The sequence below is a fragment of the Kogia breviceps genome, chromosome 2 (genome assembly GCF_026419965.1).
Source record: "Kogia breviceps isolate mKogBre1 chromosome 2, mKogBre1 haplotype 1, whole genome shotgun sequence".
Classification (NCBI taxonomy): Eukaryota; Metazoa; Chordata; class Mammalia; order Artiodactyla; family Physeteridae; genus Kogia; species Kogia breviceps.
The window spans coordinates 127720841-127741522 of NC_081311.1; the positions used below are offsets into that span (position 1 = coordinate 127720841).

Below are 20682 nucleotides of genomic sequence, written 5' to 3' on the forward strand. Positions count from 1 at the left end.
CGGGGATGCTATACCCCTCCTAACGCTGGAGAAATAAGTGGCATTACTGTCAGCAGATCACTCAGAGCTCCTCGGAGAGCAATGCTCCTGGGCTGTGCTTCTCAAACTTTAGGGACGATGTTTATAGCAGGTGAGGTTAAAATGCAGATTCTTGAAAAAGAATGGATACATGTACGTGTATAACTGAATCACTTTGCTGTAACACCTGAAACTAACACAACATTGTAAATCAACTGTACTCCAATGTAAAATAAAAATTAAATTTATAAAAATGCAGATTCTGATTCAGTTGTTCTGAGGATGTATAGTTTTTATTAGGTTTTACTCTGTCTGGGAGAAAATTTCACAAAAATTGTGTGCAGTGTTCAAAACCCCCCAAAATAATGGTGAGGCATTTTATTCTAGACCAGTGTTTCTCAACTTTGGCTGTACATTAGAAAGACCTGGGAAGCTTCTAAAAACACAATGCAGACCAATGGTCATCTTTGCCTCTTCCCCTCCGTCAATTAATCAGAATTTGGGAGGATTTCTTCAGGGTGATTCTACCATAAAGCTGTCGGAACCAGTGTTCTACCAGTCTACCAGTGCCACTCAGGGTCTGGTCCAAGTTCTGGTTCAGTCTGCAAGCTGTTGTTCCATCAGGGACAAGTATCCAAACCAAGAGTCAGAGTTTAGAAACTTTTACAGCAATATGACAAATTAAGTTTATGTCTACTGAATCTAATAATAAAAATAGATGGACTCATTTAAAACAAAAAGCTGACTTACAAACAAAGATTTGGATACCCACCGCCCCCCAAGAAGGCTTCTGAATAATCAAACACCCACCTTTGGTATTGAGGTTATGCTCAGCCCCTTCTATAAGCTGTTACCTCTCAAAGTTGAAACTTTAAGTTCAGTGATTAATTGCTGGAGCAAATCACTTGGAGACCTGGGTACAACAGGGTTAATAAGCAGGAATGGGGTAGGTGGGGTTACAAACCAGGAACACTTGCCCTCCAAGTTAGACAGTTTTCTTTAATTGCCCTGAAAACACACACACTCTCACATAACACGGAAGGTAAGAGCTGAATGAAGTTTTCTGGGTAATGGCTTGAAATGTTTTCCTTATGAGAAGTGGTGTTGAGTTACAGCGTGCAGTCCGAGAACTGGGAGGAGAGAAGGCATAGCCCGGACCCCACCTTTTCTTGGGTTTGTAGGAAGGTGGACATGGGCTCATGGAGACAAGGCGAGTGATCTGTTGACATTTCTGGTGGCTGGAATCGACCACTCCCAGAGGGACCAAAGGGCAATGTTTAGCAGGGCTTAGCCAGGGCCCAGCCAAGCAGGCACGGATGCTCTGCTGTGAAATGCCACGCAGGCAGAGACTGACAAGCGGTAAGAGCTGAGCTCTCCCTTTGGACTGCTGCTTCCTGCTGTGTTCAGGGGAGGGGGCAACTTTGCTGCTGCTGCTATTGCTACTACGTCAGCTTCCTTTCCACTCAAGGTAAGCAGACTCAGAGGGAGGGCAGGCTGCAAGGGAAGCCTTTGTACGATGAACAAGATCCGAAAGTTTTTCCGAGGAAGTGGGAGAGTCCTGGCATTTATATTTGTAGCTTCTGTCATCTGGCTGCTCTTTGACATGGCAGCTCTCCGCCTCTCATTCAGTGAGGCCAACACTAGGGTCCTGAAGGAAGACATCATCCGGAGGGAGAGGATAGGGTTCAGAGTTCAGCCATACCAGGGGAAGAGCCTTGACGGCAGCGTGAAAGAGATGAAGCCCCCCTCGAAGGGACACAGGAAGGGCGTATGGGGCAAAGAGAACTTTAGAAAGACTGAAAAGAGTAAGCTCAAGGTTGAGGATAATTTGGACCAAACCCAGAAGGAAAGAAAAGTGCAGAATGCCCCCGGGAGGGGCAAGGTTGCACCTTTGTGGCATCCTGCATATCTGCAGAACCCCCCAGTGACTTTTACCAAGCAGAAGACAGAGGGGCGAGACGTCAGACCTGAAGTTTCCTCGCACGTGACGCCCAATCAAAAGACAGCCCAGGGGACTGAGAAAACCCCATTCACAGCAGCAAGGGGAACTCCATTGGCCAAAATATCTGTACACACAGGACCTGTTGGTATAAATCAGGAGGGCCTGGAGAGTCTTGGTCTCAGCAGTGAAACATCAAAACAAGCAGCTGAGAGGAACCCAAATGTGACCATCCGTCTTAATATTGACAGATCAAAGCAGCAATTCCAGGCAGTAGCAAATGAAAGGACCTACCCTGCCAGCCCACCAGTGCCAAAACCCAGGGAAGCCATAGCCTTAAATAAAACTGAGACTCAGAGCAAAGAGCTAAATGCAAATAAACACAAAGCCAATACGAACCTTCGCTTTTCCAAGTTCATTGCCAATTCAAGTCGCTTAAAGAAGCAATCTATTAATGAGACACAGTTGGGAGGCTTGCCAAAGTATGATGGAGCCAAAGTGGCTGATGGGAAGAAACTCAATTTGTCTGAAAGCCATGTTGTGATTATAACCAAGGAGGAGGAGCTAAAGACAGACACCAAAGAGGTCCCCAATTCCAAAACCAAAACTATATTTCCTACAGTACTGCACAAAAGCCAAGAGGAACACATTGCCAGGAAGAGCAGGGAGGCATCTTTCTCTTCTCTTGCTCTCCAGGGAGTAGCAGTGTCTCAAGCCAATCAAGCCCTATCTGTTGGGCTGGGGCCAGCAAGAATCAACTTAACTGCCAAAACCGGGCCTGCACAACTCAACCAAAGTCACAGAAAAGCTCGTTTGCCTGAAGATGGTGGAACGCACCGTGTGTTAAGAATTGATGTGACACTTTCTCCAAGGGACCCCAAAGCTCCAGGTCAGTTTGGACGTCCAGTAGTTGTTCCCCATGGAAAGGAGAAGGAGGTAGAAAGAAGATGGAAAGAAGGAAATTTCAACGTCTACCTTAGTGATTTGATCCCAGTGGACAGAGCCATTGAAGACACAAGACCTTCTGGGTAAGATCCATTTTTCTTCTCTTTCCTCAGCCCCAAGTATTTTGTGTCTTACATAGAGAAGACTTATTTCTAGATAATTCTGTGTGATTTCTGGTCACCTAGAGAATTAGAGAAACAATAATTATTAGGCACAGTTCAAATAGTCTACCATCCACACAGAGAAAAATTCTGCTATCAGCATACCCATTGCACTCTCTTACATTTATTTCTCTGAGAAACTTTGGCCCTCATCCCTATTAGCTCATGTTCTGTTCCCTTTTCTGTATTGAAAACCTATCAAAATGATTAGGGGAGCTCAATTCCTAATAAGGTGTATATGAATGTTAGAGCTTAAAATGTAATTCCATTAAAATAGTGACAGTGAAGTGAATTCTCAATTTCAGAAGTTTTTATTATTAGCAAGTTTGTCAGGAGTATATTTGGGAAAGGAGCACAGAGAAGGAGCCTTCTAGGACTCTCTGGAATCATGTCTTAGCCAGCAGAATTCTGCCTAATCATGAGTAATGATCACCATAAGTGAAGAAGTGACTCTACTCCTTAGAATTTAATATCCTTTATAGATGAGAATGCTAGATAGTTCAGGAGTTCAGTGATACAGGAATAATAATTTTGGAAAAAGTCAATCAGCCAATAAGTAGCAAACATTCATAGGACATACAAGAATATAATATTTTATATTTCTAGAGTTTCACCATTTATGAAGCAACTGCACACAAATCACATGAATTTCACAAGAGCTCTGCAAAAGAGGCAGCAGCTGTTATGCGTTCAAATCAACAAGTAAGGGCACTCAGAAATTACTTCAGTCTTCCAAGACAGCACAGCTCTGAAGGTGCCCAGTGAGCCTTCATAAACCAGTTTTTAAAAAAATTATATTCCTTTAACTAGAAAGTAGATCACAAATATTTAATCTGATTCAAATATATTTGGTTTCTGGCTCTTTTAGGCCCCCTCATAAGTGAGGGTACCTCATAGCCATATGTTCACTACCCATTAATTGATAATACAACTCCATGTATGCCTGGATATGCAATTCCTGAGCCAAACAATATTTGCCGAGAAGGTGGAATTAGGGAATATCAAGATTCAGATGTAACACATGTGGTCTGTAAAGAATGCCTTCATTTGGCTTCTGTAAAAAAAAAAAAAAAAAAAAAAAGAAAAGAAAAGGGAAAACAACCCTTCTCTGTGATCTAGGCATTCGGTGTTACTAAGAAGAAAGCAGATATAGATGTGCCTGTATTCATATTGGTGAGAGGGGCCTCTTCATTGGGATGTTAGCCATTTTCAGCTCTTAGCCATTGGCAGATGGCTGTTGGCCATGCACTAACCACCTGTTTAGGCCAAGCACTCTGCCATTCGTGTTCCTCACCCTGGTGAAACTCACAACCTTGAGGAGAACACAAATATACCCAAAGTAAAGATGAAGAAACTGAGGCCCTGGGAAGTTATATTGCCTGTGGTCATAGAGCTAGCAATTGTAGAGAAATTATTAAAATCCATGCTCAAAATTATGCTGTGCTGTTGATCGCCCATATCTTACTAATTACTACCAAAATGATCCCCAATATTATGCTGGACCAGCTCTGATCTGAAATCCTGTATATCACATATCACATATATCACATATATTTATGATATATCACTATATTACTACACATATACACTATGTATGGCACATTCAAATATGCCAGTATAGGGCATATACTATATATGCCATACTATGTATGGCATATTACTATACATATCCTATATAGTATATACTATATGGCCATATACTATACACGCCAACTTTGAACACAAAACACCAGAGAATGAAGTAGGAGAGTAGCTTTATTTTAACATCCCTTCTGTGGCCTGGCAGACTGCTATGGAGCTTGGAGAAAAATCAGACACTGCACAGAAGCCCAGGCTGCAATTCCAAACCAGAGAAAGGACAATTGTGTGAGGGCCAAAAGCAAGTAATAATGATGTTATCGTCCATGTGACTTATTGAAGGCTCAGTGGCTGCCAGTGCTTGTTCGTTTCTGAAATTTGGTCTGTGGAAATTAAGGGTTGCTGCCCAGGGAAGTCATAGTCAGGCTCTGTCTTCTGAAGGAGGCTGTCCCAACAGTAGGAGAAAGTGAGTGACACGTGTGCTTGAGAGGATGAGTCAGACAGCATGTGGCCAGGCCCCTCCCTCTTATCACACAACCCACCTTGGCTAAATATAGGTGCTCTTGGCAAGGTGCCTACCTAATGCTCTACTCTTCCAACAGGATGGAGGTGACAGTTTTAAGTGAGCAGGGATCCTGTGTACAGAACCCCTTTGGGGCCATTCTTACAGGAAAGAGAATAAATTATTTTTCTTTTCTTTTACCCAAACACTCTGACTACAAGTATGTGCAAATTATTTATTCATATGGATAAAGTTTGGAAGAAAATACAAACGAAAAACATTTGATTCATCAGGTTGGCATGATTTAAAGTTTTCTTGCTTTGATTTTATTTTTTTCGGCTTTGCTCAAAAGGTATGTGAGATGCTTGTAAGAAAACACACAGTAAGACTTTTTGAGATAATAAATTTTAAAAGTCAGCATGGGGGAAATTGTTATAGAATATAATAAGAATGTGTGTGTGTGCATGTACATGTGAGAGAGGCAAAAAGAAAAAGAAAAAGAGACAGAAAGAGAGGAAGGAAGGAAGGAAGGAAGGAAGGAAGGAAGGAAGGAAGGAAGGAAGGAAGGAAGGAAGGAAGGAAGGAAGGAAGGAAGGAAGGAAAGAAGGAAGGAAGGAAGGAAGGAAGGAAGGGAAAAAGAATCTATTAGAATGCCAAAGGACTGGCCTTAAAATTAGCTATGGCAGCAACCCACTGGAACCTTTAAATTTTAATAGTTCTGGGAAATATCTCCCTTACTGCTTCTTTCATTTCCCCCAAATCCACGTTATGGATTGATTAACACGCTATAACTGGTGTATCATAACTGGCTATTGAATATACATTGAACCAAAACAAGGATAAAAACCATAGATTTGCTAGTATGTTTGTTTAACTTTAGGTCCCCTCAGTAAAGATAATAAGTAGTTAATAGTTCTTAAGGATGATGATTTAACCGATATGCTAGGTTGAGGCTGACATTGAGAAGGAGAAGAGAGAAGCAGCATTCCCAGGACAACTTCACTTGCTCTTGTTCTAAAATCAGACTCTCTTTTCCAAAACTGTTCTTCTCTCCTTTTCTCCTGAGTCCCAAAGAACCATTTCTGAGATGTTGAGATATAGTCATGGCCTTTTCCAAAAGCACAAAAACTCCTTTCTCTCATTAGCATTATTCTCACTGTCCTTTTCAGTGCCACCCTGATTTCTGACCCTTGCTGTATGGCTATCACTTGCTGCATGTGACATGCTCTCTAATGTGGGCCTTCAGCATAAGGATAGTTAGTCTTATTATCTTTCTCTACTCATCACGTTTGTTACCATCCACTGATATTTTTCTTAACTGGTCCCTTCCCACGGCTTCCCCCCACCCTCACCTGTCACAGTCCTCACCATTTCTCCTAGAACATCTTAACCTGACATTGCTCAAAATCTAATTGTATCTTACCCCCATCTAGACCATGATTTGACTGTGACCTCTAAATTCCTATGACCATTAAAGCACTCTCCTGGTTACTGAAACACTCCTTGCTGTGTGCCCTTCACTAACTGTGGCCTTGAGAATCTGTTTCAACTTCTCAGTGAAATTCTAAGCTTAGGAAGGAAGCTTTGTCTTTTACTTTATTTTGTATCCATTTAGCACTGAGCACAGTGCTGTGGACTCAAAAGATACAAGTTTACACAATATGGTTTTAAAGATAAGATTCTCTGAAATGATTTTTGAATATTGATACTATTTTTAAAAAAATAAATGGTAGATAACTATTCAAATTAGGCTTGCGAGAAGTCATTTTACAAATTAATAATGACTTCCTAATTTTTCATTTTGAATATATGGAATATGTTAGTGTCTCGTTTAAGGTAAATACATCCTATTCTAACACTATTGGCTATTCATTAATTCATGTTCATTCATTAATTCATATTTTTGTTGTTTGGTTTGTCATTTTAATGTTTCGACTTTCAATGGATGAAAATCTCCTTATCTTATTTATGAGAATGTTTTATGCCAGTAAATAAAGTACAATTTCATTTTGCTTAGAATTTTTGCCTATAAAATATGCTCCAGATAAAATACTGTTTTGACAGTTATTTCAAATTTCCATATTTAACCCTTTCTTTATAAAAAGCTAATCCTTGCAGTTCTTACTATTAATTATTGAAGTTTGTTTTAGCCAGCAATAATCAATACATACACACAGGCTTTGGTAAAACATGGTTCTATCTACTGGAAATGCAGGGCAATTCTACTTAGACAAGTCTGTCCTGTGGCCTGCACCTAGAGTGAAGATGTAACTCCAAAAATGAACTTATTTTAAGAGTGCACTTCCTGAATCTGTGTTTAGAGAACAATGACTCCAAGACTATGTTGGTCAAAAAAATGTTGGTTTGCTGCCAATATTTAGTTTTTTAGAGGACAGTAAGAATTACAGCCTGCTCTTCTAGCACTGCTGCGTCATCACGATGTTAGCCAATTGTTTATTTTAATGCTTTGCTTTTCCTACAGTACTCTGGCAAGCCCCTCAATAAAGCAACTAGAATGGGCCTATTCTCTTAGCCCAGAGCTGGGACTGTCAACCAATCATTTGATTCCTTCCTACACAGCTAAAGAGAGAGTTTTCTTTTGGCACACATGAAAAGCAAAAGATAGCACCGTGAGTTTGCCACAAACCAGTCCAACTTACTGAGGGGAAAGAAAAACCTTTATAGGACCTAAATTTCCACCTCTCCCCTCCTCTCCCAATCCTAGTGAGGCCAAAAACCACAACTAATGAATTACTGAAAATAAACTGACCACATAGCCTTCCAAACTTCATGCTTCTAGATATGTGTATCAGGCTGAGAGAAAAGAGAAACTTTCCTGTTATATGAAGTTCAATGTCCTTAGTTTTACATAAGATTAGTATTTTAATTGGTGAAATGAGATAGCTTTTGTGACTAATAGCGATAGGAGAACATTATCTAAAATTGACTGGAAAAGCTCTCTGAGACCTCCCTGAGAAACCAAACAAGGGCAGGGGAAAGAAAGAAAACCTCACAAGATGGATTTAAAAGGGTTATTTCCTGCTTTCTCTTCCATGAGTGTACACAAAGCAGTGTTGCTTTTGTGTGTGTGTTTGTGTACATGTTCATGCACATTAGCGTGTTCGTGTGTGTTCGAGCACAGTGTGCTATTTCACTAAAAAGTTGTATCAGGAAGCTGGAAATATAAAGCAAACTTTGTTTAAAGGGTGCAGGCTAGACCATAACAAGACAAAGGTTAAACGTGGCCAAAAGATGACTATAGAGCTTTTGACATTTTTACTTATCACACTCTCCCCACAACCAGGGGAATGATAAGGAGAGAGATGATCAGAGGATATAAAACACACTTCTGTTACTGATTCAAAGAGAAGAAAACAGTGCCTAATTAATGTCAAACTGAGAAATGTTCAACAAATCCGTGACTTTGTCTCCTAAATACTGCCGGAGACCTAGAAATATTTATGCAAGACAGGAATTAGTGAATGTAGAAATTCGAACCTGTGTACACTTCTTTTTTACGTACCTCATCCAGGGCCCAGTTTAACCATCATAAAATTATTTATCAAATTCTTATGGTGATACTTCCCTGACTACTCTTGTCCCAGAAAATAACTCCCTGTTAGGCTGTTCTGGGTGACCCATTCAGAGCAGAGCCTCTCAAGAAGGGAACATTTTTGCTCAAGGCTCAGAAAATGGGGGAAAATGGCAATGTTTGTTTAGAAGCTCTGTTTTGTTGTTTGCTTTCAGAATAAAGGGAGCTTTTTAGAGTCTCCTCTATGTTTTAAAAAAATCTATATTATTCTAAACTAAAATATCTTCTAAATTGGCCCCGCTTCTAAAACGTTGGTGTAGGGGTATGTGTGAGAAGGGTCAATGCAGAGAAACTGAGTACAGTATTTAAAAAGGCCTTTACGACTTGCCTTCTCATTTGTTCCTTGAAATTATTCTTCAAGGCAGGTACTGTCGCTGTCCCAGCTTCACCTGTAGAGAAGCTGAGACTTAGAGAGGAAGCTGAGGTTTCAGATTGCGGCAGGCAATGCAGTTGGTGGCAGTTCATTTCATTCCACGCCTGTTTGCTCACTGCCTGTCATGAGCTGGGCAGCTGGGACCTTCTATTCTCCATGTACGTCATCTTGTTTGATCCACACAACAGCCACGCCAGATTGATCAAGTGCTACAGATGAGGGAAAAAGCACAGGGAAAGGTAACTTGCCCAGGGACTCACAGCTCAGAAATGGTGGGGTTGGGATCCAACTCTCAGTCTCTGATTATTCTTCACTCGGCAATAATTCAACTACACCAGGCCAGCTCTCTCCCCACCACACCTGCTCTGCCCTTACAGTGACCATCCACACCTCTACCTCTCCTGGGTTTGCCAAGCCTCTCTGAATAAAGGGAATCTGTTCCTTGCTGAGCTTCACCAAAAAGGTGCTTATTTATGATTGTGTGTGTGTGTATAGATTTTATATGTGTGTGGAGTTTTTTTATTCTAAACAATCCTCACAACAACACTATGAAAGACATGCTATCTCTCATATGATTTACAGATGAGAAAAGTGAGGCTCTAAAAGATTAACTGATAGGTCTGCTGTCCCAGCAAGAAAATTTTCTGACTTCTAATTCTAGTGCTCTTTCCATAGGATACAGCTCCTCTTACTTTGGTTTCCTTATAATCATATGACTTTAGCAGAAATTAAAACATCTCTCTTCCTTATACTCGGGGTGAGTAGCTGCAGGGAGGGGGATAGGGTCAGAGGTATACGAGGGGAATTAGTTTTGCATGTCAGGTACCTTGTCAGGGAGAAAATTTACAGGAAATCATTTTCTATACAGCACTAAGCAAAGGTGACTCTTTAAAACTGCCCAACAACCACAGCTCAGCAGTGGACAACTATCTCTGAGTGCCTACCTACTCAGCAATCTAACATCTGAGCATGGATCCTGCCTTCAAGGCAAACACATCAAAACGTTCTTTGGAAGCAAAGTAAACTACTGGGCAAGGAAGAGAAAGGCTGGGCCTGGCCTGAGAGAGGACAGAAGTGTTTCATCTGCAACCTGAAGGGGTAGGCAGTTAGAGACATGGGAAAGGGGGTACAAAGAATAATCCATTGAGAAACTGAGGGACATCTGACATAGGGATGGGGAGAGCCGGGACGGTAGAAATGAGACCATAGAAGTGAGCAGAGTCCAGATCACGCAGGACCTTGTTAAGGTGCTTCTAAGGACCAGAGAGAAAATGTCCAAAGATTTAAAGCCCAAAACAACACTTTAATTTACCTTTGCTCTGGCTCTCATGACCCAGAGGGAAGCACTTATGAGGCTAAAATTACATAGAGCCGCACCGAAAGTTAATACTAGATGAAGCTTCAGAAGAACTCTAATCCTGTCCCCTGCGTTACAGAGAAGTCTGAGGAAGGAAGTGACTTGCCCAAGGTCACAGACCCCCAGGAGAGACAGACCTGCCTGAAAGGTGCCCTAACCTCCACCCAGAACTACCTCTGTCACATCACACCACCTCCTGCTGTTTTTCTTTTTTTAAATTTTATTTATTATTTTTATTTACTTATTTTTGTCTGCGTTGGGTCTTCATTGCTGCTCACGGGCTTTCTCTAGTTGCGGCGAGCGAGAGCTGCTCTTCTTTTCAGTGCACGGGCTTCTCATTGCTGTGGCTTCTCTAGTTGTGGAGCACTGGCTCTAGGCGCGCAGGCTTCAGTGGTTGTGGCTCATGGGTTCTGGGGGGCAGGCTCAGTAGTTGTGGCGCACGGGCTTAGCTGCTCCATGGCATGTGGGATCTTCCCAGACCAGGGCTCGAACCTGTGTCCCCTGCATTGGCAGGCGGATTCTTAACCACTGTGCCACCAGGGAAGCCCCCACCTCCTGCTTTTCTCCCTCCCATCCCTACCTCACTCTGACAGCTGCCTGCTCAAAATAGACTATTGTTGAACTGGTGAATATTGATGCTGGTGGCTTATATTTCTAAACCTGAGTCCAGTAGCTTTGATGGGTAGGAAGTTACCTCAGGAAACACAGCTTCAGCCTTTGGAGTATGGGTGCTGAGTGTGACTGAAAACTTCTAACTTAGTAGTCAGACAATTCTGACTAAATGTCAGGGCTAGTCTACCCTAGAAAGAACAAAACATAAAAGTAAAAATTTTATATCACTATATACCCTCTTATCAGTGAGAGGAAAAGAAGCTTTCTAAGGTCTTGCAGAAAAGAATATAATTCTGGACAGAGCTCCTCAGCTAGATGCTCTATTCTCTTTCTAATCCTCCCAAAGATACCAAAGCTTGGAGACAGAAGGCCCCTGAAGGCTCACACTGAGGAGTTGAATTGCAAATAGAAGCTGAGAAAATATTCTCCTCGACCTTCTGTTCAAACCTGTGAACCCTGAGACTTGACCCACACAGTCCATTTTGACTGTTTTGGAATAAAAATGAAAAATTCATCGACTTGAGGGAATATTATCATTTCCTCAATCTTCTGATTTAAAACCTTCTTTATTCGATAGGCTACATACAAATCAGGTTAGTGGCTGAGCCTTCAGCACATACAAGCCAAGAAGGCAAACCGCATCACTTTCTGAGTCTCTTGGTAAATGATGAGCCCTTGATAGATTTGGATTAAAGGACTGTCTGGGAAAAAGGCAGTGCACACAATCAAAATGGGTGCGTGTGCTTTGGCATAATCATAGAACCTTGCACGGGTTTTTTACCATGGAACTTACAGAAGTATTTTTATCTCCATTATCTCATCAAATCTTTACAGACATTCGGTGATGAAGGCATTGTAATCTTCATCCTAACAGCGAGGAAACTGAGGTTCTGAAAAGTTATGTGACTTGCCCATAGTCGTGCAGCCAATAAGTATCAGAAAGGTCTCAGTATTTAGTCGCCTGTCATCTTCCTCAAGTCCAGAGTGTTTCTCTCCCACACAGTAGTGGTGCAGGACAATGGAGCCCCCCACGTTAGAACCCCCCTTTATTTTTAGTACCCGGACGGACTACAGTAATCTCAGTCTAGACTTCTCCCAAACATACAGGTTACAGGTTGGGTTAATTTTAAAGTATAGCACAAGGCCTGTAGACTCTAAATACCTCACTGGTGTGATGACTGGGCATATACAATACAAATATGAATTCTTAACCTCAAAAAAGATTACAAACTCAGAAATATCTTGCATTTAACTTAGACTTGAGCTGCAACTCTTCCCTCCAATATGGCAGAAAGTTTTCCAATGGGCAAACTGGAGGAAAGGAAATTTGCTTCAGTTGGGTCAATGTAGGATAACTCGAAACAGTTTCACCACCTATGGGAAGTAGATGACAGTCCGTGTGTAAGAATGATGCAAGAGGTAATAAGGCTGAAAGTCTTTCCAGCCTGACCCACTGTGCCTTTGAACAAAACAAGCATGCTGCGTTTTCTATACACCTGGAAACATGTTTAACCTGTTTAGTAATGCAGGAAACGAGTTACCTATAGAGTAGCCTGGCATCTCAGCCACCCAAACCAAGACACACTATGAAACTTTGTATTTGAAACCTCTCACATATCCTTCTGTGCCCCTCTTCTCCATCTTTTAATGCCACCCCCTTTTCCAGGCACCAATATGATCTGTACAGCATAATCTTCCACAGGGCCATCTTCAGTGTGATTCCTCAAATGCATCTAAAATATATATTTGTCCATAACTGGCAGAGGTACTATTTCCTGGGATAGAAATCCACATTGGATCTAGTGGACTCCTTCATGATCTACCTATATAGACTCCTGATGGGGAAATTAAGGCATCACAACAGATAATGGAGAGGAAAAGGGGAAAGGAGGAGCAGGTATTTGGTGAAGGGAGGTGCCTTCCCCAAACCTCTCAAATCCCTGAGCATTCTTTCAACTTCCAATTTCAGACTGGCTCACATTACCACTTAGAACTTTCTTCTAAAAGAGGCCCCCAAAATTGATTGTTTTATAAGATGAAAAGATTCATTTTCCTGGTTATATAACATGAGTTAGCCTGCTTGGTTAACTCTCCCCAATGTTTTTTGCATTTGTCACTAGATGTTTCTAAAGTTGACCAAATTTTAATAATAAAGCAGCTCTAGGACTTCACAGCTAAGGCCTGTTGATACAGATGGCTCAGGCAGAATTTGTGCAGCTGACCCTTCCTTTTTATTTTATTTTTTTAACATATTTATTGGAATATAATTGCTTTACAATGGTGTGTTAGTTTCTGCTGTATAACAAAGTGAATCAGCTATATGTATACATACACCCCCATATCTCCTCCCTCTTGCATCTCCCTCCCACCCTGCCTATCCCAGCCCTCTAGGTGGTCACAAAGCACCAAGCTGATCTCCCTGTGCTATGCGGCTGCTTCCCACTATCTATCTATTTTACATTTAGTAGAGACAGTGGCATGGACTTATATATACTACCCTTCCTTTTTAGAATTGATTTATTTTTTTCAGGACCAAATATTGTAAAGAATATTTGTGTGTGAAATGTGCATTTCCCATTCATTTACACTATAAAATTAGAGATGAGAGAGTCACAGGAGGTCACTGATGTTTTCTATACTCTTCCTTTCACTCAGGCCAATAAACTCCTCTTAGCTTTACTTCCTCTTTCCCAACTTAGAGCCCAAGATGGAATATTTAACCATACATCCCCCATACCTTCAAAATCCTCTACCACTTTCCTTTTTACCTCATTTTCTCTGATGACCTAGATCTGGATTAAACTATTTATTCACATTCTCATATACATTCGTTCCAGTGAAGGATGTTAACATTTGGTAGTTCATTTAACTTCTTAAGCTTCAGTTTGCTCTATTTGAAGAAGAGTATAATAGTATATATTTCAAGTAGTTGTTATAAAGATTGAAATTAACTATGTACATAATAGTATTCTACCAACTGCAAAGTGCCATTCTAATGTGTTTTTTTCTATGGCTTTTACTCTTATCTATTTCTTATTTTCAGACTAAGCACAGTGTAGTTATGTTGTCTGGCAGAAGTACCTGCTCCCACAAAATGCCACATCTACAGCCAGCTGCTTTTATTCTTGTGGACTTAATATTTCCTGAATAGTTATTTCTGGAGCCAAACTGGACCAGAGCTGGAGTCCCAACTCTGCCATTTACTAACAGTATAATCATGAACTAGACTCCCCATAATTTCAATTATATTCTTCTATAAAAAGGGGAAGAGATGCTGTTAGACTGAGGTTTAAAATGAAATAATGCAGAGGGCTGATAATATTTATTTATGATCATTATAATTTAATTATCACATTACTAAGAGTAGCTGCGTTAGAAATATGGCAAATACTCTTTGTGAGGTTCCACTGGGTTCCATCCTGTGAAGAGTTACTCAGGTGGGAGATGGAAGAATGCCAGCAGAGAGGCCCAATGCACTTCAGGGCATGGAGAAATCCCAAGACCAATTACAACCCACCTGAATACCAACTCCCACTGTAGCCATTGTCTCACTTCCATGCCAGCAAAATTATTTCAACTGTGGCTACCCTGTAGCACAGAGAGTCTCAGCAAAGACCCCTTAAATAGATAGAGAAGCTAGCTATTTAAGAGTTTAATTAGTATAGAATACATATCATCTATATCCATAAATACATTCACATGCAGAGGGAAAGAATATTTTCTTTGGCATTTGGCTGAAGGCCAATTGGGAAGGCAATCATAAGCTACTTGGTAGCATTAGCTGAATTAATGTTAATTAAATAACATTAAATAAGAGAATAGACATGTTCTCTTGTGGTATATAACCTAATTAGGATAGCAATAGCTACCATTTGGTGAATTACTGTGCCCAGAAACTGTGCTAAACGTTTTATGTGCATTCTCACTAAGCGGTAAACCTCTGTTCAATAAAAACCATTGCCTCACTTTACAGATGAGGAAACTGAGGCTCAGAGAGATTAAGTAAAGAATCAATAGACAAATATCTGAGAAATATTGGCTGTGGGCTTCAAAGTAGTGTCTTAACTAACTGCAAAGCCTATGTCCTTTCCACTACAGGGTGATGCCTTCACAGGCCATTCTCATGTCTTACATGTCTAGGCCTCTTATAGCAACAATTGTCATTTGGTATCCTTCCTCTGCTTTTTTATTTTGTTTATAACTCTCCCCAACAAAAGCACATGAGAAAATCATCTTATAGATAGATAGAGATAAAGATAAAGATATAAATAGATGATGGATGGATGGATGGATGGATAGATAGACAGATAGATAGATAGATAGATGGATAGATAGTGTGAGTGTATGTGTATTTACACACAATTGTACTCTGTGACTTTTAAAACCACCTTGTGGATCTTGTCGGCACATCTTTTGTGCTCTGCTTGTGTTATGGCCCAGGTGTGCAGAGCAGCTTGTACACAATAACCTCCCAACAACCAGTGTCATCATGTGCTTTGTGGATGAGGTGTGGTCCACTCTCCTGAGGTCTGTTCATAGTGTCCTCAACCGCTCTCCTCCGCACCTCATCAAGGAGATTCTACTGGTGGATGACTTCAGCACCAAAGGTAAGAAAACTACCCCCTGGAAAGTCAAACTTTGATATGAGTCAATAGCAGTTTGGATGGAAATTACAAAAATTACAGGATAATTTGATAAAGCATAAACATTTTACAAATGCCAAATCATTTTTTCATGTTGTGACTTAGAGGCCTAAGTCCAAACGTCTATGGGTTACAGAAATTCAGGTCAACTATCCAGGGCCTTGTTCAACTAGCCACCACAGACTTCCCTTTAGCTATGATTTCTCTGCCATGTAGGAGTTATTTTCTAACTACAGCTCCTTGAAGTTCCGGAGACCATAAGATGTTCTCTACAATTACATAAATAACTTTTTATGGAATCTAACAAGCAAAGACTCCATAATTGACCGGATGCCTTTCCTACTGATAATAGCTAGAGTTACAGTAAACAATGAAATGGAAGGCCTATGTCCTCTTCTTCAAGAGTAAAGCCTATTATATGTTCAGCTAAGTGTTGAGAAGACAAATTGCCAAAGGGACAAGAAAAATGAGGTTCCAACAGAGTTCAAAGGCAGAATCCACCACTGTATTTACTTTTGTGTTTATTACAGTGAAGAATCTCTTTGGACTGTCAAAAAAATTGTGTATGTAAATGGTCCCATGACTGCCAGAGGTCCTAGACCACATTGCAAATTCCTAAAATGCAACCCACTTCAGAAAATTTTAGAAAACAGCAAAGAGACAACAATCTTAATAGAGCAGCCTAGCCCTGGCCATGACCCCAAGGGCAGGAGCCATTTCCCTCTGCCTCAGAGTACCTACCAGGGTCACACTGAGTTCCAGGAGCAGCGATATACCTAAAGAAAACTGGTTAAAAATTTTAAGAAGTGGCCTCGATAGCATAAACAGAAATAGCATCTAGTTACCAAACAGATAATAGTCCCTTTAGGAATGGCCTATTCGGATTTTGTGGGACCCAAAGCTTCTATGGGGTCCTCTTTAAGAAAAAGAATTCACAATTAGTAGAAAAGTGACCAGCTGAAGTATTCCTAGAAGCTATTCCTACCTGGGATATGTCAATAACTTAATTGCACATAGAAGTAACTGCAAGCTACATAAATATACCCCACAAAACCCCAGAAAGAGCAAGAGAGCAGAGGTGTGATAGAGAGGGTGTCATAGTAGGAAGTGACAGTGGTCTTAGCCAATTGCAATTACAATATATTTCTTTTGCAAGTTTTTCAGTTTGCATACAATGCTTAGACTCTCCCCTAGGTCTTAGAAGGGGCCTTAGCAAGGGGAAAAGGTTGTGCAGAAACCTGAGCTTTATTTATTTCAAGGTAAATTTGTACCTGTCCTGACAAATCCTCAGAAAAGGCAAGCCCTCCTCTCGGTGACTTGGCTACACTGAAAAGATGGATTCGGGTTTTGGGAAAATGGAGAGCTTAGAGTATTGAACCCAGAGAAAAATCCATCCAAGAAAATGACATCATGGCTCAAAGAATAAAGTTTATTTACTATAGTAAATGTCATAGTTTTAGGAATTGGATATTGAAGAGGAACTTCTGGTTTTGTCCAGATCTCATTAATTAAAGTGTTTCCTTGTCTGTCCTTTCCCTGATATAGACTACCTGAAAGATAACTTGGATAAATACATGTCTCAGTTTCCAAAAGTTCGGATTCTTCACCTCAAAGAGAGACATGGCTTAGTAAGAGCCAGGCTGGCAGGGGCACAGAATGCAACAGGTAAGAAGCTGCTAACTTCTTGTTTTGGTTACATTTTTATTTTAGTTTGTTTCCCAAATATACAGAAAATTTGAAATAACAATACAGTGAACACTCATATATCCATCGTTTCATGCCACAAAGTTTTACGTGCTTCATCACACACATACACAGACACATACATACATACACTCTTTTTCTGAACTTTTGAAAAGGAATTTACAGACATCATGACACCATATCTCTAAGTACCTCAGTAGACATCTCTGAAGAATAGAGACATTCTCTTACATTAGCACAACTTTCATCATCTAAATATCATCTAATAAATGATCTTTTCAAATTTCCTCATTGCTCCCCCATTTTTAAATAACTGTTTCTCACTTTTGAAATTAGAAATCTAATTCAGTGTTGTGCACTGCATTTGGTTGCTTGGTCTTCCTAGTCTCTCAGTCTAAAATAGACAAGTCCACATACATTGCTTACTTACCCTTATTATTTTTTTAAGCGTACAGGCCATTTACTTCGTGCAATTGACCATGTTCGGAAATGTTCTCACTGTTTTCTCACAGGATGTTTTTCATGAATACCATATAGAATTCTATTATATAGGTGATGGGAATTGTGAACTTCTTATCGCTTCAAATCAAGAGACACATGATATCAGGTCGTCCCAGTGTTGGTGATACTAATTTTAAGCACTTGGTTAAGATGTTGACAGCTAGAGTTTTCCTCAGAGTAGGAAGTCATTTGTGGGTGATACTTTGATCCATGTGAGTATTCTGTTTCCTCACAGCATTTTTTCCCACTGCTAACATTCTTTCTTATATTTTAAAATTTCTTATGGAAAGGCATTTTATTTTAAGTTTAACAATGTGTACATGGCAATCCCAAACTCCCAGTCTATCCCTCCCCCCCTACCCTTCCCCCTCTGGTAACCATAAATTCATTCTCTAAGTCTGCCCTCCCAACATTTTATCCAATAATCTAGCAGCCATTGATGATCATTGCTTGAATCAGTTATTACACTGAGGACTGCAAAACTGTTTTTCTAAATCTCTCATTCCTTCTTCTTTTATAGCTGGCATTCAACTTGTAAAGAAGACATCTCTCTTTTTCTTTTTCTCTTTGCCCCTCTCTCCCCTCTTTCCCCCTTTCTCTTCCTCCTTTCTAACCCCATTATGCCCCCATCACTATATATTTATGCCTTAAAAAGGTCAATGTGTATATTATCAGCATTAGTATTATTATCAGTATTCATATTTTTGTGTGTGTGCTCAAATCATCCCAAATTTGACCACAAGGCACCCCTTCAAGCCTGTGACTTTTTGACCTGACCCCATCGGTTTTGAGAACTTCAGAATTAATTATCTCTCCCCTGACTTTTGTCTGCTCTTCCAATTGCCCTCTCTTCCCAAAGAGCAACATGCCTTCTTTTCCTCACCTCTTTTTAGTGTGTGGGTATTAGTGGGTGAATGGGGGAGAAGGTATATCTTTTCTCTCCATAAGTACTCTAAAAATAGCATCAAACATTTTGCTTCATTTTCACATCCTCTCTGGATACACTTGTACCCCATAATAATAGTTGACCTTATGTACTAGGTACCATTCTAAACACTTTCTACACCAATTGATTTAATCCTTACAATAACTCTGTGAAGTAGGTACAATCATTTCCCTCATTTTATAGATGAGAATAAGGAGGCACATTGAAGTTACAACAAGTTCTCCCAGCTAGTAAGCGGTAGAGCCAGGATTAGAACCCAGAAACCTTGGCTTTAGAACCTACACTCGTTTCTACTACATTTTGTTGCTTCTAGACATTTAGCCACCACTCTGCCCCTATAAGCCATAGCATTGCAGACCTCCACCAGCTTGGATTCAAGCATTGTCTGATGCTGAATTATCTGCTCACCTGAGTTTCACTGCCTTGCAACTAGACCCCAGATTTGGAACTTTTCTTATCCCATTGGTTTGCTAACAAATTTCTTCTCTCTGTAATGGAAGTTTTAAATTGACAAGAAGCATATCACACCACACATCACATTGTGGTGACAGCTAAGCTTCTTAATTATGGACTGCATTTGGAAAAATTTAATGAAATTCTCCACTTGATTTCCTTTGGAAAGTCATTATCCTCAAATGATACAAAAATAAAATAGTCAAGAAATAGTCCAAGTGGATAACTTTTGAGCTGTGTGATGAACATTCCCAGGCAAAAGGAACAAGAAATGCAAATGTCTCATTGCAGAAACAAGCTCTGTATATTCAAATTAAAGAAAGAAGTTTATTATGGCTGATGGGTGCTGACCATGGAGGGAGTGGTAAGAGATGCATCTGGGGAGAAAGGCAAAGGCAGTCCTCTGTAAAGTTTTCTGAGTCACTTAAGAAATTCAGGCAATTTTCTTGGTATAATGTGAAGCCAATGAAGGACATTAAAAAGGAGAATAAAACTGTCTGACTTACATTTTAAAAGCCCATTCTGGCCATTTTGTAGAGAATAGATATTAGGGAAGCCAGAGAGGACGTAGGGAGACCAGTTAGGAGGCTACTGTAGTTGTCAGGTACCAGAAATGTACCAGGGCAGATAGAGGAAGTGGTCAGATTTAGAATTACTGTGGACAAAGCCTACAGGACTTGCCATCAGGTAAGATGTGAAGAGAGTGTTAATATGAGGAGTCAAAAAAACCCCTTGGATTGGAATCTGAACAAGTTGGTGGATGGTGGGGCTATGACCAGAGGAACAGGTTTGGGATTGCAACTGAGCTCTGATTTTGCCCATCTCAGTTTGAGATGAAAATTAGACATCCATATAGAGAAAGCTGATGAATACAGGACCAAAACTGTGCTGCTTATCAAAACTGTCTCTCTGCCTGCCTGGAGCACAAGACCTGCTGGTAATGATCTCCAGAACAGCCCAAATTGTTAGACAGATTGAGAGGCCACCTTCAGAAGGGATGCGATGAACTTGATCAAAGTTATTGCCATTGGCCTTCTCAATAACTTATAGTTACACCATAAAATGGTTTCTTTGAATTTAGTAAATCCAAATGTAAAAGTGTAAATTTGTTTCTCAGTCATTCATTAACACCCTTGAACACATTAGCTCAGCCTTAGTTTAGTAACTTTCAAACTCTTTTGACAGTGACCCATGTTAAGAAATACATGACGGATTCTAATGTCTTCTTTTCTGTTTTATTTATTTATATTTAGATTCTGGCCAATCCCAATAAATTGTTTTAATGACTCACTAAGGGGGTACAACTCTGAAAAGCTTCAGCGAGGAGCATCTTAATTGCTTGCCACTATGCAGCAGAG

At 40.3% G+C, this 20682-nt stretch overlaps 1 protein-coding gene across 1 annotated transcript in view; it reads left to right on the forward strand.

Annotated features, from left to right (window-relative positions):
• The first annotated feature begins 1372 nt into the window (after positions 1-1372).
• Positions 1373-20682, forward strand: part of GALNT5 (polypeptide N-acetylgalactosaminyltransferase 5) — a 37285-nt gene continuing 17975 nt past the window's right edge. Inside the window, exons 1-3 of the mRNA XM_059051943.2 lie at positions 1373-2985; positions 15518-15684; positions 17266-17385. Coding sequence (XP_058907926.1) covers positions 1535-2985; positions 15518-15684; positions 17266-17385 — 1738 coding nt within the window. The 5' untranslated portion in view covers positions 1373-1534. The remainder of the gene's footprint in view (positions 2986-15517; positions 15685-17265; positions 17386-20682) is intronic.